Here is a 25292-nt window from a genome sequence, read left to right as displayed (position 1 = left end):
AGGTGCTGGGGCATTCAAACTTTGGAATACACATTTATCAAAAGCCACCTGGTTAGTCAATGCTAGGGGATCTGTTGAGCTGACCCTGCCCAATTATAACTCTTATGTACTGTAGAAGGGGATAAAGTCCCTCTAGTGCACATAAAATACATGCTGGGGAAGACAGTCTGGGCTATTCCTGCCTCAGGCAAAGACAAACCCATTTGTGGGATTGCTTTTGCTCAGGGACCTGGGTGCACTTGGTGGGTAATGCAGAAGAATGGGAAAGCCTGTTGTGTACCTCAAGTGGGTTTGATCTTGGGTAAGAATAGCCCATGATTTTTGTATAATATTAATTGCTATGTAATGCTGTATGTCATAACTACTATGCTTGCTATCGTACTTATCAACTGCACTACAGTAAGAGTGACCTGGATTAATAACAAATGAATTTTGATGGAACCCATCAAAGTGCAGCAGTGATAGAATCAGAACTGTTTTGTGAGGCTTTCTGTTAGTAGTAATAGGTATACAAACATAATAATAGGATTTTGATTTTTAAAGAGCAGTTATAAATAGTAAAGATAGTCAACATAACTGGTTCTTCATGCTTGGAAATAACGCACTTTTCACAGAATGTGATGCTTACTGATCCAAGAGGATCAACTAAGAAATCGTATTTGTGTGCATGAAATTTATTGCAAACAATTTAAGCCTATGTTCTCAATAATTCTGGATTGCATTTTATAGTTTGCTCTTTATCTTTTAGAATAATAGACATCATCATGCAACTGTGAGTGTTCAGGAAAACTGAAACTCCCTGGCTTGTATGTGTTCAAGTTTGTATACAAACATACCTCCCTCAGACTTCCTCTGTACCAATTTGTGTACAAAAAGTATTTAAAAAACAACATCTCTCGATGGAAAAAATTAATATTTTAATGGAAACGAACATGATTCAGAGAAGTTAACAAAAAGGACCCATTTTTGTCTTGGAGAGGACTTGAGTAAAATGTGACTAAAATTTGACCAAAACTGTTCACAATAATGTTGATTGAAAAATGAGTCTTTTTGATTATATCTGCTTGAACATTAAGGCTGAATACAGTGCAAGGATACAGATTTCCAGTGTAAATCTGTAGTTTGCTCTTTAAATAATCGGGGGAAAAAAGTCTGAAACAAGAAGGCTCTTTTGAACTGTGTGTAATTTGTAGTTGTGTGTTGGATGTCTCAGAATCAGTGGTTTAAAGCTCAAGAATGCTAACTGCTGTTCTGGTTGACTCAGGTTTTAGATAATTGTACTGGGTCTGGCTGGAATGTTAACTTTCCCTGCAGCAGCCCATACAGTGCTGTGCTCTGCACTTGTAGCTACAACAGCAGTGTTATCACACCAGTGTTGTGTCTGCTGCTGAGCAGTGCTGGCACAGCATCAGGACTCTCTCTAACCCTCCTAGGGGGTGAGCAAAAAGTGAGAAGAGAAACATCACCAGGGCAGCTTGACCTAAACCAATCAAAGGGATATTCCATACCATATGATGTCACACTCAGCAATAAAAGGTGGAAACAGGAAGAAGAGGGGAGGGGTGGGCTCTCATTGTGAAAACGTCAGTCCTCCTCCCGAACACCGGTTACATTCGTTGAGGCCCTGCTTCAAGGACGTGCTCAAGCATCACTCATTTGTGGGAAGTAGAGAGTAATTTCTTTCCTCTGCACTTCCACATAGCCTTCATTTGTTTTATTTGTTTGTTTTCCTCCTTTTTTTTTCCTTTCCCCCTCTCTTTTTCCCTTTCCTTTTTTTTTCCCCTTTAGTTAAATTGTTTAGTTCATAATAATCTTTCTTTTATTATTATTATTTCCTTTTAATTAAATTATCCTTATCTCAACCTGTGAGTTGTTCTTTGCTTTACTTCTTCCCCTCCTCATCTGAGGAGGGGGAGTGAGAGAGCGGTTGTGGTGTTTAGCTACCCAGCACAGTAAAACCACCACAGTCCTTTTTGGCGCCCAACGTGGGGCTCGAAGGGCTAGAATTGATAGAATAGATTGAATAGAATTGATTAAAATGCGTACAACTAACACGCTTACTTGCTAGTCACCATGTTCAGTGTCCTGTTAATAATGGCTTGTTTGATCGTATGTCATGCAATCCGTGTCATGTTCTCATTTCTCCTCTATATCCAGTCCGAGAATGTGCTACAATCTATGTTCTTTTTTTTGGATTCGTTGTGCTACCAGGCACTGGCCTTGAGTTTAATCTGGCATTCAGGCTCTGCGCTGTTATCGTTTGGGTCTCATGGAAACTATCTTTTAGAGAATATTCAGAACTACACTGCCTTCCTTTCCTCATCTGGATGTCAGTTTATGAATAATATTAGGAAGGGTACCTCCTCCTTCTTTCACAGTGGGCTAATTACAACAGTTTGGGAGTATTTTGAATATCCATGTGTTATAAATGGCTCAGGATTCAAATTAGGATTAAATAAAAAAAATAGGATTTATTGAAAGAATATAAAGGAATAGAGGTAAGCAAACAGCGCTGGGTGCACTGGGAGTCTCCGCTCCACCAGGACACACACCAGTTACATCAAGCAGCTGATTTTTATGCTCCTTGACTAATACATATTCATTACTACTTCTAAAAAATATAGATTATTGAAATTAGCTTCCGGGGTGCAGTCCCTCCTACTGGAGCATGCGCAGTCTCCTCTGGGGTCTCTTCTGGGGGTCTCTAGGGGTCTTTCATGCTGAAGGCTCGTAGTCTTCCTCTCCCCCTTTGTACTTACTGGGCACCATACCAAGTTCATAGAATATTCTCTTCAAGTCTTGTCTCCCAGCCATCCTTCAGCTTCTTTCTCCTTCCTCTTTATCTCTCGGCCCCCCTAACCAGATACCAAAGATCCACATAGTATCCCATAACAGTCACTAGTTGTTATCAGTTGTTCTGAAACTCCCAGACACACGAGTAATTAAAACATTCTTCCCCAGCCATTCACAGACACATCTATAGCAGTGTTAGAAATAGAAGTCCAGAATAACAAAAGCAAACAGGTTCATAAATTTAAGAAGTGATAAATTGACTAGAATGATGGGGAGACTGGGACACACTGCATCTGTGGTTCAAGAATTAAATTGCCAGTGCAGGGCCCAGAGGCAGACAGGATTCAAACAGAATTGTTCTTTATGGACACGGAGGAGGTCAACTCTGCGCCTCAGGACTGCCTCCACCAAGAAAGACAGGAGGGTTATTGTTGTTGGTGACTCGATTATTAGGGGAACAGAGGGCCCTATTTGTCGGCCTGACCATACCCGTAGAGAAATCTGCTGTCTCCCTGGGGCCAGGGTCAGGGACGTTGCCAGGAAGCTTCCTAACCTGGTACGCCCCTCTGACTATTACCCCCTTTTGATAGTCCAGGCGGGCAGTGATAACATCGAAGAGAGAAGCCTCAAGGCTATCAAAAGGGACTTTAGGGGACTGGGTCGGTTAGTGGATGGAGCGGGAGTGCAGGTGGTGTTTTCATCCATCCCTACAGTGGCAGGGAGGGGTACAGAGAGGACACGGAAAGCCCACCTGTTAAACACGTGGCTCCAGGACTGGTGCCAACGCAGAAATCTTGGGTTTTTTGATCATGGGGCACTTTACTCAGCACCTGGCCTGATGGCCGCAGACAGGTCCCTATCTTTTAGGGGAAAAAGGATCCTGGGCCAGGAGCTGGCAGGGCTCATTGAGAGGGCTTTAAACTAGGTAGGAAGGGGGATGGGGCTGAGGCTAGGATTGTTGGAGCTGTGCCAGGGGGAACAATGGCAAGGCCGGAGGATAAGGCAATGGCCCAGCTGAAGTGCATCTACACCAATGCACGCAGCATGGGTAACAAACAGGAGGAGCTGGAAGCCATTGTGCTGCAGGCAGGCTACGACTTGGTTGCCATCACGGAGACGTGGTGGGACCAGTCTCATGACTGGAGTGCTGCAATGCCTGGCTATAAGCTCTATAGAAGGGACAGGCAGCATAGAAGGGGTGGTGGTGTGGCTCTCTATATTAGAGAGTCTTTCGAGGTTGTAGAACTCGAGGTTGGGAATGACAAGGTCGAGTCCCTTTGGGTTAGGATCGGCAGGGACAACAAGGCTAGTGTCCTGGTCGGGGTCTGCTATAGACCGCCGAACCAGGATGAGGAGACGGATGAGGAATTCTACAGGCAGCTGACAGAGGTTGCAAAATCATCAGCTCTTGTACTCATGGAGGACTTCAACTTCCCTGACATATCCTGGAAGCACAACACAGCCCTGAGAAAGCAGTCTAGGAGGTTTCTGGAGAGCGTGGAAGATACCTTCCTGACGCAGCTGGTTAGTGAACCTACCAGGGGTGGTTCCCCGCTAGACCTTCTCTTCACAAACAGAGAAGGACTGGTGGAGGACGTGATCGTCGGGAGCTGTCTTGGGCAGAGTGACCATGCAATGGTGGAGTTCACTATTCTTGGCGAGGCCAGGAAGGGGACCAGTAAAACCGCTGTATTGGACTTTCGGAGGGCTGACTTTGAGCTGCTCAGGACACTGGTTGGTGGAGTCCCTTGGGAGGCGGTTCTGAAGGGCAGAGGGGTCCAGGAAGGCTGGGCGCTCTTCAAGAGGGAAGTCTTAATGGCGCAGGAACGGTCTGTCCCCATGTGCCCAAAGACGAGCTGGCGGGGAAGAAGACCGGCCTGGCTCAACAGAGAATTGTGGCTTGATCTTAGGAGGAAAAATAGGGTTTATAAGCTTTGGAAAAGTGGGCAGGCCACTAAGGAGGACTTTAAAGAAGTAGCGAGGCTGTGCAGGGACAAAATTAGGAAGGCCAAAGCTCATCTGGAGCTCAATCTGGCTACTGCCGTTAAAGATAACAAAAAACGTTTCTATAAATACATCAACACAAAAAGGAGGACTAAGGAGAATCTCCATCCTTTACTGGATGCGGGGGGAAACTTAGTTACAAGAGATGAGGAAAAGGCGGAGGTGCTCAATGCCTTCTTTGCCTCAGTCTTTAGCGGCAATACCGGATGTTCTCTGGATACTCAGTACCCTGAGCTGGTGGAAGGGGATGGGGAGCAGGATGTGGCCCTCATTATCCATGAAGAACTGGTTGGTGACCTGCTACGGCACTTAGATGTGCACAAGTCGATGGGGCTGGATGGGATCCACCCAAGGGTACTGAGGGAACTGGCAGAGGAGCTGGCCAAGCCACTGTCCATCATTTATCAGCAGTCCTGGCTATCGGGGGAGGTCCCAATCGACTGGCGGCTAGCAAACGTGACGCCCATCTATAAGAAGGGCCAGAGGGCAGATCCGGGAAACTACAGGCCTGTCAGTTTGACCTCAGTGCCAGGAAAGCTCATGGAGCAGATCCTCCTGAGAGTCATCATGCAGCACTTGCAGGGCAAGCAGGCGATCAGGCCCAGTCAGCATGGGTTTATGAAAGACAGGTCATGCCTGACGAACCTGATCTCCTTCTATGACAGAGTGACGCGCTGGGTGGATGAGGGAAAGGCTGTGGATGTGGTCTACCTTGACTTCAGTAAGGCTTTTGACACCGTCTCCCACAGCATTCTCCTCAAGAAACTGGCTGCTCTTGGCTTGGACTGGCGCACGCTTCGTTGGGTTAGAAACTGGCTGGATAGCCGGGCCCAAAGAGTCGTGGTGAATGGAGCCAAGTCCAGTTGGAGGCCAGTCACTAGTGGCGTCCCCTAGGGCTCGGTGCTGGGGCCGGTCCTCTTTAATATCTTCATCGATGATCTGGACGAGGGCATTGAGTGCACCCTCAGTAAGTTTGCAGATGACACCAAGTTAGGTGCGTGTGTCGATCTGCTTGAGGGTAGGAAAGCTCTGCAGGAGGATCTGGATAGGCTGCACCGATGGGCTGAGGTCAACTGCATGAAGTTCAACAAGGCCAAGTGCCGGGTCCTGCACCTGGGGCACAATAACCCCAAGCAGAGCTACAGGCTGGGAGAGGAACAGTTGGAAAGCTGCCTGGCGGAGAAGAACCTGGGAGATAGTCGGCTGAATATGAGCCAGCAGTGTGCTCAGGTGGCCAAGAAGGCCAACGGCATCCTGGCTTGTATCAGGAACAGTGTGACCAGCAGGGCTAGGGAGGTGATCGTCCCCCTGTACTCAGCTCTGGTGAGGCCGCACCTCGAGTACTGTGTTCAGTTTTGGGCCCCTCGCTACAAGAAGGACATCGAGGTGCTTGAGCGGGTGCAGAGAAGGGCAACGAAGCTGGTGAGGGGCCTGGAGAACAAGTCCTACGAGGAGCGGCTGAGGGAGCTGGGCTTGTTCAGCCTGGAGAAGAGGAGGCTCAGGGGCGACCTTATCGCTCTTTATAGGTACCTCAAGGGAGGCTGTAGCGAGGTGGGGGTTGGTCTGTTCTCCCACGTGCCTGGTGACAGGACGAGGGGGAATGGGCTTAAGTTGAGCCAGGGGAGTTTTAGGTTAGATGTTAGGAAGAACTTCTTCACTGAAAGGGTTGTGAGGCACTGGAACAGGCTGCCCAGGGAAGTGGTGGAGTCACCATCCCTGGAAGTCTTCAAAAGACGTTTAGATGTAGAGCTTAGGGATATGGTTTAGTGGGGACTGTTAGCGTTAGGTCAGAGGTTGGACTCGATGACCTTGAGGTCTCTTCCAACCTAGAAAATTCTGTGATTCTGTGATTCTGTGACACAAATTGTTAAAACATTCCTCACACATGTGTAACCCATATATTGCTATTTCTAATTCTGAATAACGGGTTTCCTCTTCTCTCTAAGATTAGTCGATTGTTTAGAAAGTTTACCCGGGAATCTGTCCAGAAACAGTCTTGTGGTGGGTGGCAAGGTGTGTTGGAGGATATAGGCAGGTACCTGTCACAGGTGTCTCCTCCAATAGTTTTGAACTTCACCCCTGAGCAAATGCAAAATCCTAAAAACCTGGTAGAACGTTTGAGAGTTGTATGTCCTGACCCTGATAATGCCAGAGAACGACAGCTTGCAGCGTTGTGCTGGGTCCTGGCTTACTCATATCAAACACTGTTTAACCTCATCCAGCATCTTGAAGAGAGGGAGGAAGTCTCTGAGTCTGATGACCAGATAACACATGCTGTGGCTGACCCAGAGGACCAACCGACTATGGTATCAGTTGCCCCCATAGTCAAGTCGAAACAATGGAAACAGAAGTCAGCTCGTTTGGTAAGGGAAGAAGCCTCTCCTAAGAAGGAGGGAGAAGAGGAAAAGGCAGGCACCTCTAAAGCAGAGCCATCATAAAAACAGCAGGAAGAAGAGATGGAAATCATAAAGGAATCAGAAACCACTCGATCCCTATCCCTGAGTGAGTTGCGAGAAATACGAAAGGATTATGGTCGATGTCCAGGTGAACACATCTTCACCTGGCTGCTTCGATGCTGGGATGCTGGGGCCAATAGCCAACAATTACAAGGCAATGAAGCCAAGCAGCTGGGATCCCTCTCTAGAGAAAGGGTGATAGACAGAGTAATTGGGAGAGAGGCAAAGGTTCTCAGCCTCTGGAGGCAACTCCTGGCAGCTGTGAAAGAAAGATATCCCCACAAGGAAGATATTGTATATCAGTTACGCAAGTGGACCACCATGGAGGAAGTTCAAGAGCACCTGCGGGAATTAGCTGTGCGGGAGATGATTTATAGTGATTTGGACAATGCCCAGACACCTCAAGATCCCGATGAAGTCCAGTGCACAACATCCATGTGGCGTAAATTTGTGCGGAGTGCACCATCAGCACATGCCAGTACACTGACAGTAATTAACTGGGATGAGGGGATGGGACCAACAGTGTATAATCTGTCCTGCCAGCTTCAAAAATATGGAGACAGTCTCTCTGCTCTGCTACAGTCCTGTGTCTCAGCTGTGGAGAAACTGTCTGAAAGACTTGACTACCTCGTAGAACGAGCATATTCCCCATATTCCCCCTCATCTAGACGGAGTGATACTTCAGCCACTAAGAATCAGCATTCGCCTGCTCAAGAGAGAGAGTACCCAAGACGTACACCACGTGGCACCTTGTGGTTTTATCTGCGTGACCATGGGGAAGATATGAGGAAATGGGATGGTGTACCTACTTCAACCCTAGCTGCTCAGGTACGTGAACTGAAAGGAAATACAGTAGCAAGAAGAGGGGCTCCTAAGAAAAATGCTGCTCCAGTTTCTATTGGACAGTTCCCCAGAGGCAGTAGAAGAGCTGATGTTATTCTTGACCCTGATGAAGGGACCTCTGCTTCTCATTTGCAAGAATTAAGTGGCAGACACTCCAACCAGGACTAGAGGGGCCCTGCCTCTGGCCAGGTAGAGGAGAGGGATAACCAGATTTATTGGACTGTGTGGATCCAATGGCCTGGCACATCAGAAGCACAAGAATACAAAGCTCTAGTGGACACTGGCGCACAATGTACCTTAATGCCATCAGGCTACCAAGGGACAGAACTCATCTATATCTCTGGAGTGACAGTGGGATCCCAACAATTAACTGTACTGGAAGCTGAAGTGAGTCTAACTGGGAATGAGTGGCAAAAGCATCCCATTGTGACTGGCCCAGAGGCTCCGTGCGTCCTTGGCATAGACTACCTCAAGAGAGGGTACTTCAAGGATCCAAAAGGATACTGGTGGGCTTTTGGCATAGCTGCTTTGAGCACAGAGAAGATTAGGCAGCTGTCTACCCTGCCTGGCCTTTCAGAAGACCCTTCCGTTGTAGGATTGCTGAAGCTTGAAGAACAGCAGGTACCAATTGCTACTACAATGGTGCACTGACGGCAATATCGCACCAACAAAGACTCCCTGATTCCCATCCATGAGTTGGTTCACCGGCTGGAGAGTCAAGGAGTGATCAGCAAGAATCACTCACCCTTTAATAGTCTTATATGGCCAGTGCAAAAGTCTAATGGCAAGTGGAGGCTAACAGTGGACTATTGTGGCCTGAATGAATTCATGCCACTGTTGAGTGCTGCAGTGCTGGACATGCTAGAACTTCAGTACGAACTGGAATCAAAGGCAGCCAAGTGGTACGCCACAATTGATGTCGCTAATGCATTTTTCTCCATCCCTTTGGCAGCAGCATGCAGGCCGCAGTTTGCTTTCACTTGGAGGGGCATCCAATACACCTGGAATCGGCTGCCCCAGGAGTGGAAACACAGCCCTACTATTTGCCATGGACTGATCCAGTCTGTACTGGAGCAAGGGGGAGCTCCTGAGCACCAGCAGTACGTTGATGACATCCTCGTGTGGGGCAGCGCAGCAGCAGAAGTTTTTGAGAAAGGGAAGAAAGTAATCCAAATTCTCCTGAAAGCTTGTTTTGCCATTAAACAGAGTAAGGTCGAGGGGTCTGCACAGGAAATCCAGTTCTTGGGGGTAAAATGGCAGGATGGACGTCGCCATATTCCAATGGATGTGATCAATAAAATAATGGCAATGTCTCCGACAACTAGCAAAAAAGAAACGCAAGCTTTCCTAGGCCTTGTGGGATTCTGGAGAATGCATGTTCCAGGCTATAGTCAGCTTGTGAGTCCTCTATATCGAGTGACTCGAAAGAGAAACTATTTTGAGTGGGGCCCCGAGCAACAACAGGCATTTGAAGAAATCAAACAAGAAATAGCTCGTGCAGTAGCCCTTGGGCCTGTCCGTACCGGACCAGCTGTGCAAAACATACGTTACACTGCAGCTGGGGAGCATGGCCTCACCTGGAGCCTCTGGCAGAAAACCCCAGAAGAAACTCGAGGTCGACCTCTGGGTTTCTGGAGCCGGGGCTACTGAGGATCAGAAACCAAAGCTAATTACATCCCCCCACTGCAAATATAGTGGCAGAGTAACTCAGTACTATGACTAACACATTACTATTGAATACTATTGTATTACTATATTACAGTACTATGACTAACACATTACTGTTAATGTTATTTGTTTCTAAAATATGTTCCTTTTAACTGTATTCTCCACAGGTATCCCCTCTGTTCAATATCTTGACTGTGCCAATGTTATTGTTTTGAAATAAATTTAAGCTTGATCAAACTTACTGCACCCTCAGTAAGTTTGCAGATGACACCAAGTTATGTGTGTGTGTCGATCTGCTCGAGGGTAGGAAGGCTCTGCAGGAGGATCTGGATAGGCTGCACCGATGGGCTGAGGTCAACTGCATGAAGTTCAACAAGGCCAAGTGCCGGGTCCTGCACCTGGGGTACAGCAACCCCAAGCAGAGCTACAGGCTGGGAGATGAGTGGTCGGAAAGCTGCCATGCGGAGAAGGACCTGGGAGTATTGGTGGATAGTCGGCTGAATATGAGCCAGCAGTGTGCTCAGGTGGCCAAGAAGGCCAACAGCATCCTGGCTTGTATAAGAAGCAGTGTGGCCAGCAGGGCTAGGGAAGTGATTGTCCCCCTGTACTCGGCTCTGGTGAGGCTGCACCTCGAGTACTGTGTTCGGTTTCTGGACCCCTCGCTACAAGAAGGACATCGAGGTACTCAAGCGAGTCCAGAGAAGGGCGACAAAGCTGGTGAAGGGGTCTGGAGAACAAGTCCTACGAGGAGCGGCTGAGGGAGCTGGGCTTGTTCAGCCTGGAGAAGAGGAGGCTCAGGGGCGACCTTATTGCTCTCTACAGGTACCTTAAAGGAGGCTGTAGCGAGGTGGGGGTTGGTCTATTTTCCCACGTGCCTGGTGACAGGACGAGGGAGAATGGGCTAAAGTTGCGCCAGGGGTGTTTTAGGTTGGATATTAGGAAGAACTTCTTTACCGAGAGGGTTGTGAGGCATTGGAATGGGCTGCCCAGGGAAGTGGTGGAGTCACCATCCCTGGAGGTCTTTAAAAGACATTTAGATGTAGAGCTTAGTGATATGGTTTAGTGGAGGACTTGTTAGTGTTAGGTCAGAGGTTGGACTCGATGATCTTGAGGTCTCTTCCAACCTAGACAATTCTGTGATTCTGTGATATGATTTTTAGTTTTGTGTGTACATGGAACTTCTAGAGCACTTTCTAAGTGTTTACACCTATGTCAGCGTATACAGGAGATAACAGCTAGGTATCTTGTATTTTTTAGATGATGGAACAGTAAGGAAAATATGATTGTCTTCTGTAGAGCTAAAAAGGAAGTTAGTAGAATACCTGTTCTATATAGTACTTTAGATAATATAAAACCCTGAAGTTTATTAAGGATTAATTTCCCTCTACTAAATATATGTTTGCTACTGAATAGCTAGTGAAGTCAAGAAAAGGAGAAAAACAGAACACCAAAAACCTTTATTTCTTTTGCTTGCTTTAACAGTTATTACTCAACCAAGTCCATCGGTTTCCCAGAGTAGTAATTCACAGAGTGAAGAGAGAGCTTCTGAACTTCCCAAACCAAAGAAGAACAGATGTTTCATGTGCAGAAAGAAGGTTGGCCTTACAGGTATGAGAGCACTTTGTCAATGTTGAACAGAGCTATATGATTAGTTGTCTCTTACTAGATTGTTTGTTGAAATATCTTCAGACGTTAAACTTGCTTGCTGCTTCAAAATCCGTAACATTAGACTACTTAATAGAGCTGATAATTTGGAAATACTCATTTTGCTTACTCTTAGATGCATGTATCCCCCCTTTGTGTTAACTAAGCCCTTAATTTACAGCTTGCTTAAAATCTGAAGCTTCCTAGTGATGTTTTTTTTTTTTTTCTTTTCATTTTCTTTGTACAGGATTTGACTGCCGATGTGGAAACTTATTTTGTGGACTTCACCGTTATTCTGACAAGCATAACTGCCCATATGATTACAAAGCAGAAGCTGCAGCAAAAATCAGGAAAGAGAACCCAGTTGTGGTGGCTGAAAAAATCCAGAGAATATAAACTAACCTATTTATGAAAAGACTGTTTAATTTTAATATATCCTAGGAAAACATTAAAGAGCAGATGCATGGCCATTTTCCTTTGTTCTACCAACTCTTACTTTTAGTCTTGTCTGTCTTAATAATATTTCAGAATGTTTAGGTGTTTGTTACAGGGAGAATTGGATAGATAAAGCCCTTGGAAACATTTATGCCCTCCTCAGAGTATAATTGGATGATCAGAATTGGCACAGAAATAGACATGCACAGAGGATATGTGCCAAACAGATGTCTACTATGTGAATGCTTGCAGCAGATCTGCCTTTTAAGATGTTTGAGGTGTATAGCACTAGCCAAAGGTTATGTGCCTGTTTGAGAGAAGGGTTAGAAAGGTTGGCAGTCTACTTCTATCACTGAAGATCATAGAAACACAAGGTTGGAAAGGACCTACTTTCATCTACTCCAACTGTCCTCCTATCACCAATACTACCCATTAAGCTACTAAATCATATCTCTTAGCACCTCATCCAGGTGCTTCTTGAACACTGTGAGGGACAGTGACTCCACCACCTCCCTGGGCAGGCTGTTCCAGTGCCTGACCACTCTGAGAGAAAAAGTTTTTCCTGATATCTAATCTAAATCTTCCCTGGCACAACTTGTGGCCATTTCCTCAAGTCCTATCATTAGTTATCTGGGAGAAGAGGCTGACCCCCTCCTCATCACAACCTCCCTTCAGGAAGTTGTAGAGTGCAATGAGGTCTCCCCTGGGTCTCCTCTTTGCCAGACTAAACAATCCCAGCTCCCTCAGACGCTCTTCATAAGACTTGTGCTCCAGACCCCTCACCAGTTTTGTTGCCTTTCTCTGGACATGTTCTAGGGCCTCAATGTCCTTTTTGTAGTGAGGGGCCCAAAACTGAACACTACTCGAGGTGCAGCCTCACCAGAGTTGAGTACAGGGGGATGATCACCTGCCTGCTCCTGCTGGCTATGCTATTTCTAATACAGGCCAGGATGCCGTTGGCCTTCTTTTGGCCACCTGGGCACACTGCTGGCTCATGTTCAGCCGAACATCGATCAAAACTCCCAGGTCCTTTTCCACTGCACAGCTTTCAAGCCACTCTGCCCTAAGCCTGTAGCATTGCATGGGGTTATTGTGGTCAAAGTGCAGGACCTGGCACTTGGCCTTGTTGAACCTCATCCCATTTGCCTCAGCCCAGCAATCCAGCCTATACAGATCCCTCTGAAGGGCCACCCTACCCTCAGGCAGATCGACACTACCTCTCAACTTGGTGTCATCTGCAAACTTACTGAGGGTGCCTTTAAGATTTCCATCTTGAGGAGTGTCCAGGCTTCCTGGACCCCTTTGCCCTGAAGTAGTGACTCCCAAGGGACCCCTGCAACAAGTGTCCTGAACAGGTCAAAGTCCACCCTCCGGAAGTTCAAGATAGCAGTTTTGCTAGTTACCCTTCTGACATCACCAAGAATAGAGAACTCTACAATTTCATGGTCACTCTGCCCAAGACAGTCCCCAACTTTCATATCTCCCACCAGTCCTTCTCTGTTAGTGAAGAGCAGGTCTAGCGGGGCACCTCCCCGGTAGGCTCTTGTACCAGCTGTGTCAGGAAGCTATCTTCCACATACTCTAGAAACCTCCTGGACTGCTTCCTCTGCTAAGGAAAAGATCTCATTCTAATTTTAATTTCCATAGTCCGTTATTTTCCAGCAGAACATAAGCCATGTGGGTCTGTCTGCCTTTCAAGTAAGATGAGTGTTGGTGCTGTATTTAAGAAAAAGTCATTTAACAATTAATGGGGAAAATGGAAAAAAATAGATATGTATGAGAAGAAAACCATTTTGGAACAGATTATGTTAACCTAATTTCAGGATTCTAAAGTTTCCAGAGGAAATGTCCTGTTAAAAACTTAAGAACTGGCCTGCAACAGTTCTCTGCTTTTCCTTTCAAGGCTAAAAATGTTGTGTAGCACAATATTGTAAAATTGGCTTACCAAAAAGAAAAGCTGTGTTTCTTAGACATACCATAACAGCTCTATCAAGTGACATATGTGTAAGTTGCAGAAGTATTTGAACAGTTTATTATTCATGAATTACTTGAATTCAGTATGTTCTGGGTTAAAAAGAATATTAGGAGCTTTAAATATATATATATTATTAATGTAATAATTGCACGTGCAACAATTGTTGGGTATAGAAAACCATACCCAACATGGCTGCTGTAGACTTAAGTGGGAGCTGGAACCACTCTTGGAGGGCCGCTTTATCATTTTAAATTATATTTGAGTGTAGGACTAATGTTCTTGGGTGTATTGCATGGGCTATATTATCTACAGCACTGTACAATAACTAGAAAAGGCAGTATAGTGCATTGATGCTTGTCTGGTAATATCACTTCTGTGTTATAATGTGAGTTTTTTTGTGTTGTATGGAACTTGTGTTTTTTATAAACAAGTATAGTTTAGACTAGTGTTGTGGTAATGTCTGTTCTCATCTGTAAATAGTTGTGTATGCACACAAAATTATACTTCTGACTTCTATTGCAGTGTTTACTCTTAGCTTTTAGTTCAATATTAAAAGCATCAGGCTCTTACTTTAACTTTGTTCTTCCAATTTAGTTATTAGATATGCAAATGTACAGATAACTCATGTTTATATATTGCACATAATCGTGCTACCCAGCATCTGTGATCTGTTGTATTATGTAAATAATAAAAATTATGTACAGAAGGAAATACTTCTTTTTGTGATAGTTCATTGGTTTTAGTTATTGTAACCTGAAAGTGGCCCTGTGGATATTAGGGTACAAAGCTAGTAGTACTAGCTGTACTACTTTGGACTTTTTGGAACAGGCTGCCTAGGGAAGTGGTGGAGTCACCATCCCTGGAAGTCTTTAAAAGACGTTTAGATGTAGAGCTTAGGGATATGGTTTAGTGGGGACTGTTAGCGTTATGTCAGAGGTTGGACTCGATGATCTTGAGGTCTCTTCCAACCTAGAAATTCTGTGATTCTGTGATACTAGTACTAGGTTTGTATGTCTCTTTAAAACCTAAGAGCACATTGAAACTGGATATTTGAGGAAACTGTAATAAATGGCTCAGTCGTCAAAATAGGACTATAATCAAAGTTTACAATTTATTAAAGGAATAGAGGTAAGCAAACAGTGCTGAGTGCGCTGGGAGTCTCTGTTCCACCAAGACGCACACCAGTTACATCAAGCAGCTGATTTTTATGCTCCTAGGCTAATACATATTCATTACTACTTCTAAAAAAAACCAGGGTTATTATAATTAGTTTCCGGAATCCAAACCCTCCTACTGGAGCATGCGTATCAGTCTCCAGTGGTCCCTCTGGGGGTCTCTCATGCTGAAGGCTCATAGTCTTCCTCCCTCTTGTCCTTCTCCAACTTGTCCAACTTGGCTGTATGTCAGAGACTTGTGCAGCGTCCCCTGCAAGCTTTGTCTTTTAGTCGTTCTTCAGCTTTCCCCTTCTCCTTAATCTTCTGGCCAGATATCAGAGACTTGCATAGTGTCCCATGCAATAGTCATAATAGTTAGTTATTCTGAACCCCCCCCAGATATCAGAGACTTCAAGGAAAGCCTACAAATACATTTCCCTTCAAGCTCTCTATTGACACGAATTGCTAAAACATTCCTTTGCAAGATACAAGAACTATATACATTAACCACTCTGTTTTTCTTAGACTTGTGGTTATACAAGGGTATGTAAGACAGAAGGTCACATTCATCATACCATGCGGCCCTAGCATTGTTCCATACTGACACGAATCAGATGAACACATTTCACAATCCCCCATCTCCTTTTTCATGGTATTGATTCGTGTTTTCCTTTCCAATCGAGTCAATACTTGCCAAATTGATACCAATTTTTGATCTTTGTTTGTTTTTATTATCATCAGGGAATGGGTTTTCACTTTCCCTGGTTCTGGGTCAACGGGTACCGCAGATATTTGCATTCCTTGTATAACCGAGTGTATTAGTCTGGTAATACAGGGTATTAAACATGGAATTATTAACAATCCTCCACATATCCCCAATACAACCATCCTTCTTTTAGCAAACCAATCACCGCCTATAAAGCCCCCTCCCATAATCCTCTTAGATCGATTCCATTCCAAGTCTGAACTGGGACATGTGCAATTTTCTTAATTTCTTTTACAAGTTCATTTACAGCTTTTCTTTCTATTGTGGTTTAACCCAGTTGGCAGCTAAACACCGCACGGCCGTTCACTCACCTCCCCCCCCCCTCTGGGATGGGAGAGAAATGGGAAAGTGAAGCCTATGAGTTGAGATAAAGACAAGAAAATAATAATGACAATAATGACAATAATGATGATAATAGTACTACTAGTAATGTGTACGAAACAAGTGATGCACAATGCAATTGCTCACCACCCGCTGACCGATGCCCAGCCTAACCCCGAGCAGTCTGGCCCTCCTCCCAGCTCTTGCTGCACCCCCAGCCTGCCTGCTGGCAGGACAGAGTGAGAAGCTGAAATGTCCTTGTTATCAACACTCTTCTTATCCTAATCCAAAACATAGCACCCTACCAGCTACTAGGAGGAAAATTAACTCTATCCTAACTGAAATCAGGACATCCACCTACTCCACTGTGGCCTCCTCCACAGGACTCAGCATGGAAATCTGCTCCAATGTGGTAAACCATGGGCTGCAGGGGGACAACTTGCTCCATCCTGGTCCTCTCCACAGGCCTCAGGGGAACTTCTGCTAAGGTGCCTGGAGCACCTCCTCCCCCTCCTTCTTCATCGACCCTGGTGTCTGCAGGATTGTCTTTGTATTTTTTCACTCCTCTCTTCCAGCTGCTGTTGCACAGTTTTTCTCCTTTCTTAAATATGCTCTCATAGAGGCGTAATCAGTGTCACTTATTAGCTCGGCTCTGGACAGCAGCGAGTCCCTTTTGGAACCAGCTTTTTTCTAACATGAGGCAGCTTCTGGACTCTTTCACAGAGGCCACCCCTGCAGCCCCACCAGCTAACAAAAGCTTGCCTCATAAGCAAGCCACATAACCTTGCCAAATAAGCATGGCATGAGAGGTTGCTGAAGAAGGGAGTCTTATGTTGGCGGGACAGCCCTGTTTTGGCAGCAGAACAGAATCTTGAGGGCCACGGTGCCCAGAAACCTTTTGCTTCATTATGTGTAAAACGAATATTAGAGTTCACACCCCTGAATATGATAATGAGCTTAAAGAAGTACGTGCTCAACATATACAACTATAGTATGCAACTCTTCACCCAAATCATGCTAAACGTCACCCCAGGGAGGGAATAGATAAGGTTAAGATATAAAAGAGTATTATTAGTTAGTAAGCTTTGCGCCTATACCCTTTGGTGGGAGATACCCGGGACAGCATTTTGCTAACACTATTATCATATATTAGTGCTATTGCAGTAGGTGTATGTATCAATGGCAATCAGAATCTGTTACATGTGTCTCCTTATTAAATACGTTCGTGTGAAACTCTCTCAGTGAAAGCTCCTAACAGGGCTCTGAAACTGGCAAACACTGGATTATGCAGTGTCCTTTAACGCAAAAGACAGGCCATTGGATCCACACAGTCCAGTAAATCCAGTTGTCCCTTTCCTCTGCCTGGCCAGAGGCAGGGCCCCTCTAGTCCTAGTTGGAGTATCTATCACTTAATTCCTGCAAATGTGAAGCAGAGGTCCCTTCATCAGGGTCATGAGGAACATCAACCCTTCTACTCCCTCTGAAGGACTGTCCAACAGAAACCAGAGCAGTAATTTTCCTAGGAGACCCCTTTTTTGCTGCTGTATTTCCTTCCAGTTCACATACCAGAGCACCTAGGGTCAATGTAGGTTTGCCATCCCATTTCTTCATGTCTTCTCTGTGATCATAGATTCATAGAATCATTAAGGTTGGAAAAAACCTCCAAGATCATCTGGTCCAAACATCCCCCTACCACCAATGTCACCCACTAAACCATGTCCCTAAGCACCAAGTCCAACCTTTCCTTAAACGCTCCCAGGGACGGTGAGTCCACCACCTCCCTGGGCAGGTTGTCCCAGTGCCTGACTACTCTTTCTGAGAAGAAATGTCTCTTAATTTCCAACCTAAACCTCCCCTGGCGCAACTTGAGGCCATTCCCTCTAGTCCTATTGCCAGTTATCTGCAAGAGGCTGACCCCCAGCTCCCCACAACTTCCTTTCAGGTAGCTGTAGGGAGCAATAAGGTCTCCCCTGAGCCTTCGCATCTCCAGACTAAACAACCCCAGGTCCCTCAGCCACTCCTCATAGGACTTGTGTTCCAGACCCTTCACCAGCTTCGTAGCCCTTCTCTGGACACCTTCCAGGGCCTCGATGTTCTTGCAGTGAGGGGCCCAAAACTGAACACAGTACTCAAGGTATGGCCTCACTAGAGCTGAGTACAGGGGGATGATCACCTCCCTGGTCCTGCTGGCTACACTGTTCCTGATACAAGCCAAGATGCTGTTGGCCTTCTTTTGGCCACCTGGGTGCACTGCCAGCTCATGTTCAGGCAAGCATCAATCAGCACCCCCGGATCCTTTTCCTCTGCACAGCTTTCCAGCCACTCTGCCCCAGGCCTGTAGCGCTGCATGGGGTTGTTGTGGCCAAAGTGCAGTACCCGGCACTTAGCCATGTTGAACCTCATCCCACTGGTCTCTGCCCATCGACCCAACCTGTCCAGGTCCCTCTGCAGGGCCTTCCCGCCCTCCGGCAGACTGACACTTCCCCCCAACTTTGTGTCGTATGCAAACTTACTGATGGTGCACTCAATTCCCTCATCCAAATCATCAATAAAGATATTAAAGAGGATGGTCCCCAACACCAACCCCTGGGGAACACTACTCCTGACCGGTCACCAGCTGGATTTCATTCTGTTCAGCACTACTCTGGGCCCAGCCGCCCAGCCAGTTTTTAACCCAGCAAAAAGTGTACTTGTCCAAGACATGGGATGCATAAAACCATAGGATGCCACGTGCTGTGTGTCCCAGGTACTCTCTCCCTCGAGCAGGAAAATGCTGACTCAGTAGCTGATATATTGCTCCATCTGGGTAAGAAGGAAGATATATGTTCTTCAAGGTGATGGACCTGTTGGGACAATTTCTCCACAGCCGAGATGCAGGCCCATAGTGGGACAGAGACGTTTTCATCATATTGCTGGAGTTGGCTGGACACAAAACTGTTGGCCACAACCTCTCCAATTCATCGCTGCCAGCATGCTGGCATGTGATGATGGTGCGCTCTGTACAAACTTCTGCCACGTGGATTGCATACACTGGACTTCATGGGGATCTTTGGGTGTATGGTCATTGTCTAAATCACTATAAACCATCTCCAGCATGGCTAATTCCCTCAGGTGCTGGAGAACTTTCTCCACGGTGGTCCATTTGCCTAGTTGATAAACACCATCTTCCTTGAAGGGATACCTTTCCTTCACACCTGCCAGGAGTTGCCTCCAGAAGCTGAGAACCCGTGCCTCTCTCCTTCTCTCTCTATCAGTGACCCTTTCTCTAGAGAGGGATCCCAGCTGCTTGGCCCTCTGGTTTAGCCACAGTGTTTGTTATCTGGTCATCAATGCAGAGACCTCCTCCTCCCCTTGAGGGTGCTGGGTAGTGCTAACTACCCTTTGATAGGCGCAAGCCAGACCCCAGCACAGTGCTGCAAGCTGGAGTTCACTGGCATTACCAGGGTCAGGGCATACTTCTTTCAAATATTCTATCAAAACAACTCATGGGTTGAGATAAGGATAATTTAATTAAAGGGAAAAGGAAGAGGAAAAACAAACAAACAAACAAAAAAACAACAACAACAAGCAAAGGCCACACGGAAGCACAGAGAGAGAGAGAGAGAGAGAGAAAATTATTCTCTACTTCCCATAAACGAGTGATGTTTGGCCCCTTCCCGGGAAGCAGGGCCTTAACATGCATAGCAGTTACTTGGGAGGAGTGACCTCTTTGTAACAATAGCCCCCCCCCCCCCCCCCAACCACTCCTTCTCCTTTCCCACTTTTTATTGCTGAGTGTGACATATGGCATGGAATATCCCTTTGGTTGGTTTAGGTCAGCTGCCCTGGTGATGTCCCCTCCCCACCTCTTCCCAAACCTCAGACCCCACTGACTCTGGAGGGGTTTGGAGGGTGTCTTGATGCTTTACTAGCATTGCTCAGCAATACACAACACACTGCTATTGATTAAGGAGACATTGGGGAGGCAAGGACAATCCCCAGACAAGGACTGTATATCTCGAAATAAGACACTGGAACTCATGATAAGGAAGCGGCAGACGGACAGAGAAACAAATGTAAGGACTATAAATCTCAAAACTGGACATTGGAATTCATTATAAAGATACAACAAATGGAAGAATTAGCAACAACCAGCTCTTGCAATTAAGAAACCTGCCAACTCAGCAGATTCCTGGCCAAAGGTGAAAAGTACACTGTGAGGAAGACTCGGGGTCTTCCTCCCAAAGACCACTGCCCACGTCCCAAAGACCCCTGCCCACAATTCTTGGGAGGCTCTACGCAGGCGCAAGGTGCCAAAAGGCTAATTAGCATGAGAAGCGAGGGAAGGCAGGGATAGGTAATGAATATGTATAGGCGCTTGTAGAATATTGATAGATTGATTGTATAAATTCAAGACTGCTCTCCGCTTTGGGTATGCATGATAGGTGGAGAGATCCCCCGTGCATCCAGCGCTGCAATAAAGAATATACCACTTAAAGGAATTTCGGCTTCAATCTTTGAATCACTATGACACCAGTGCTGTTCTAGCTACAAGTGCAGAGCACAAGACTATATAGGCCACTGCAGGGAAAGTTAACTCCATCTTCATTGGACCCAGTAGATGATATCACTGGGAGCACCTATCCTTTTGGGAGGCCAGCCTGGTGGCAGGAAAGGGTCACCACACGGAGGTGTGGTGACCCTTTCTGACACAACCTAGGGCGAAGCCAGGCCCACAGACAGCATTCGTGCCCCACCGCCTGGCCCTAGCCGTTCACCCGGAAGTGCTTGTGCACTATAGCCCATAGCGGAAGCGGGGCGGAGCTCAGCCTTTTTGGTGCTGGTGGCCAGGGAAGATGGTGAGTGGTGGGCTGTAGGTTTGGGGGGGGGGGAAGTATCGGTCGACATCTGTCGTTGTGTTGGCCTCTGCGGGTCTTGTCTAGGGCCTCGGTGGGGAGGGCGGGGCGTGGGCGCGTCGTGTTCTGTTACGACTGGGTTCGGTGGTGGGCCAATGCTGCGGGGGGACCGCTGTAGGGCCGGGCCCGAGGGCCTAGGGGCGGGCCCGGTGCTGCTTCTGTTTCAGAGAGAGAAAACGGTGCCGCTCGTCCCAGGCGGGGAGGATGTATGGGGGTGTAAGGCCGCGGTGTCGGCCGAGCTCCTCAGGTGCCTCCTCTCTGTTGTGGGCTTGGTCGGGTCGGTTTTTTCTAGGGCTGAGGGTATGCAGGTACTGTAGTAAAAGACGTTTCGGTTACCCTGGTCTTCTGTAAGAAGCGTGTGGCAGACCTGACTGAAATAAATGTATTTCTTCATGAAAAATAAGTTTAGTATGTACTAGTGATGAATTTAAGGGAAATGAGAAGTGCCTTAGAGATAATCCATTGGTGGTTTTGTTTAGTTCAGCACTGGGCAGGGAATAGGGTAGGAACAGCCAAGAGAGTTGTAAGGAATTGATTTCTGAAAATGGAGACCTACAAGTAAAACCAAGTTGCTGTTTTAGAATTTGGCATGCCTCTGACATTGTTATTGGAGTTAGACAGTTTGTACTTGCTTTTCAGACAAAGGGTACATCATCATTTGGTAAGCGACGAAATAAGACACATACCTTGTGTCGTCGATGTGGGTCCAAGGCATACCATTTGCAGAAATCTACCTGTGGGAAATGTGGTTACCCTGCCAAGCGTAAGAGAAAGTGTAAGTAAGGAACTCTTAACTGAGTTTAGTTTAAAAATTTGTGTTTCTTTGTCTTCTTCCTTAGTTTGACTTTTTTTACACCAGGGAAGAATAACTTGCCATCTTAAAGTGTTTGGAACTGTTTTTAATTTTCACACTGATTTAACTGTGTCAGCAATATGCAGTATTACTGCACAGAAATTGACTTGATTCATAATTCTTTTTTTTTTTTTTTTTTTTTGCTCTTGCCAGTTAATACTTGTGCTATTCAAATGTACTGTGCAACTAATTATTTTGTGCGGATGAGTAACAGAAACTTATGTTCTAGATAACTGGAGTGCTAAGGCTAAAAGGCGCAACACCACTGGTACTGGTCGCATGAGGCACCTGAAAAAGGTCTACCGTCGATTCAGGTGTGATGTTTTATCACAAAATAGCGTATTGTGAAGTCTTGCATGGATTTCACCTAATTCTAAAACCCATCATTCAAAGTTAACATGTTTGTTTAGTATGCTTAACGTAGTATGGTCTTTCTTTTAAAATATATCATGAAATAAAAGATGGCTTATAATTGCCAGCATATTTCTTTGAGGTTTAAAAAGCTTACCATTAGTAATACATAGGATGTATAAAAGCTCTGATATTTCTGTTAAATGCAGATAGTGAAGAACACAGAGGGGATTGTAATAAAATAACCACATTTGAAAAGGTGTGGTGCCTTGTGTGGCATTGCCTCAATTTGTTAGTCAATTAAGTTGCTGGTTGCATTTAAGTGTGGGTTTTTATAAGAGATATCTCTTTAAATGCATTCTAATTCCCCCCAACCCTCTTTAGCCCATAAAAAAAAGAAAGTTCAGAATTGAAATACTTCATTAGTACTTCATTAGTCAATGTTATTTGGGGACTTACCAGTAAGTAGGTAGCTATGACATCAGATTTTGTTAGAGGTTTCTAAAATGTATTATGATGCCTTGAGTTGTACTTATAAGGTACTGTGCTGTTAAATTCATTAAGAATTTCTTTGGCATATCCTCTTTGTTCTAAAACATAGCTGTGTAACTTCTGGCTCAATACATTAAAAAACTTGATGAAAAATACCAAGTAATTCAAGAGTCTTTTCTGAAGAACGTAGATTGTGTTTAATAGTGAAAAGTAGTTGTCTTCTAAAGTCCTGGAGCTAGGTATAGTTGAGTGATCCTTTTTATATGTCTTTTGATTAGCACAGTCTTTTCCAGCAGCAGCTAGAAGATACCTTATGTATAAACGCAACCTGTGTTCCACTAAGTTTGGCTGAAATAGAAATGTCATACCCAACAGTGAGCTTGGGGCTGGCTCTTTTGTCATGCCTGTGTTAATTTTTGGTTGGAGGCATGGAGAACTGTAAGAAATCAACTTGCTCTTTTAGTACCAGCAAAGAAATCTATTGTTGAGTTGTTTAGTAGGAACATAAAAATATGGGGTGCCTTTAGTAGGTGTGCTATATCTGATTTAGTCTGTGTGTTTACTCAATTACTGAAATTTTCCCTATTTGAAGAAGTCAAAGTTACTTCAGCAGAAGACAGAGAGAAAAACATACTGCATCACTTATTCCAAACAGCTTGTCAATGATGTTTGGATATTTTTTAATAAGAAACAGGTGAACTTCATATTGATTTCAGTGCTGAGATAAGCTGGAAAAAAAGCTGGTGAACTTAATCTATAATCAAGTTGGGGGGGGGGAGAAGGAGCAGAAAAATAATTCTTTCAAAAAGTAGTAACTGTATTTCTACTTGTAGGAATGGATTTCATGAGGGAACCACACCAAAACCCAAGAGAGCAGCAGCTGTTGCAGCCTCCAATTCATCATAAAGACTCATCTATTTGTGAAAATACATGGTCTTATCCAGGAAATATCACATTTCATATATGTTTTTACTTCGGTGAAATACACGATTCCTGAATAATATATATATATATACACTTACATATACAATTTCTTGATGGTATGCATTGAAGAATCATTAAAAATAATTCTTTAATTGGCTCATCATTTGATAGCATCTCTACCTTGAAAAGGGCCATTATCTCTGTGCTGGACTTAAAAAGAGGCTTGTGTTACTCAAGAAATCACTTGCAAGAGAAATTGATTTTTGACACTGGGCTTGCATCCGAGTCTCACTGTATCTGTAAAGTGCTCAGAAAAAGGGCTCAGAACACCCTAGCATGGAGAATTTATCTCAAACATGAATTTGAATAATGGCCATAGTGCTGTTCTGAGATGCAATAGTTTAAGGGTGATGCCCAGTCTTAGTGTTTTGTGGCTCTGAAAGGCCTGTAAAAGTATAAAGTATTCCTTATTCAGTGGGTCATTGCTTGGGGGGGGGGGTGGAGGTGTCGGGGATCTGCTGTACTTGAGACAGAAGTTACCCAAATGGTCTGGGATGGTCAGTATGGAAAGTTGAGGCACAAATAGAATCATTAAGGTTGGAAAAGACCTCCAAGATCACCTGGTCCACCCATCCCCCTACCACTGATATCACCCACTAAACCATGTCCAACCTTTCCTTAAACACCCCCAGGGATGGTGACTCCACCACTTCCCTGGGCAACCTATTCCAATGCCTGACTATTTCTGAGAAGAAATTTCTCTTAATTTCCAACCTGAAAATAAGTTGGAGTTAAGTTATGCTGGGCATAAACAAGTAAATGGTAGGTAGTAAGATACAGAAGTGAATAGGTCACTTGGTACATTTGAATTATGGATTGATAACTGATAAACTTTGCATAGTGTGTTACTGGGTCACTCAGCTGGCTTTCAAACTCTCAGCCTTTAAGAAGCTCATAATATAGAGGATGGTGAACACTGGAAGGATTTAGAGGATTTTCAGATGCCTTGAAGAGAAAAAAAAATGTTTTTAAAAAACAAATAAAAAAATGATACCTGCTTTAAGCTTCTGAGTCTGTTCTTACAAATTCCTTTGGTTTCATCATGAATTTCCAGAAATAGTATATTGCTTTGTCAATACTGAAGGATCAGCAGTTAACAAATGTATTGGCTAATACAAATCACTAAAGAAATTTTCACAGGCTTGGAATTTGTGTGTACCTGACTGATTTTATGTTTTAAATGAAGTATAGGTAATGCTCTTGGATAATTCAGTGTATCTACTTAGTCTGTTTCTAAACAAAAGAAAACTTGTCTTGTTTTTACCTCAGCATGTAACAAGTATACTGTACTCATTCTGCTTGCAATCAGTCAGCCTGAGAGATTAAGAATATAAGTATTGTATCTGTTTTTTAATTTAAAAACTTAAACATTTTGCACATATTATGCATCTGTGTATTCCCGGGTCTCAGGAGTACATCTGAAAATGTGCTTTTTTGATGAGATGCTGGGAAATGCTTAAATGGAAGAGGAAGTAATCATAAATGCACTTTTTTTTTTTTTTATTGCATCCCCTCAAAGCATCTTAAAACAGGAGGTCAGCAAGGCAAGAAGGGCTTGCTGGGCAATCGTATACAATCGTATAGCAAGTATTCTAACTGGGTAGAAATGAAAGCTTTTGTTACATGTTCATTGTGTAATGTTAGATTTTTGTCTTCAG

At 44.9% G+C, this 25292-nt stretch overlaps 1 protein-coding gene and 1 long non-coding RNA gene across 7 annotated transcripts in view; both read left to right on the top strand.

Annotated features, from left to right (window-relative positions):
* The window catches only part of LOC311426320 (AN1-type zinc finger protein 5-like), a 30199-nt gene extending 15670 nt beyond the window's left edge, over positions 1 to 14529 (top strand). For 4 of the 6 annotated variants that reach the window (XM_084502743.1, XM_084502742.1, XM_084502744.1 and 1 more), the window contains one exon: positions 9049 to 9921. In XM_084502743.1, the coding sequence (XP_084358869.1) occupies positions 9049 to 9746 (698 nt within the window). In that variant the 3' untranslated portion in view covers positions 9747 to 9921. Of the gene's footprint in view, positions 1 to 9048; positions 9922 to 11246; positions 11373 to 11655 lie in introns of those variants that run through there. The other 2 variants (XM_084502746.1, XM_084502745.1) reach the window with 1 other exon arrangement.
* Positions 14530 to 21592: 7063 nt separating this feature from the next.
* Positions 21593 to 23732, top strand: LOC311426376. Its single transcript, XR_014686684.1, has 2 exons — positions 21593 to 21729; positions 23484 to 23732. It is a non-coding gene; the product is annotated as an uncharacterized lncRNA (long non-coding RNA).
* The last annotated feature ends 1560 nt before the right edge of the window (positions 23733 to 25292 follow it).

Source organism: Aythya ferina (assembly GCF_964211825.1).
Source record: "Aythya ferina genome assembly, chromosome: W".
NCBI lineage: Eukaryota > Metazoa > Chordata > Aves > Anseriformes > Anatidae > Aythya > Aythya ferina.
Note: the sequence above shows the minus strand (reverse complement) of the source record. Positions and strands in the feature narration are given on the sequence as shown.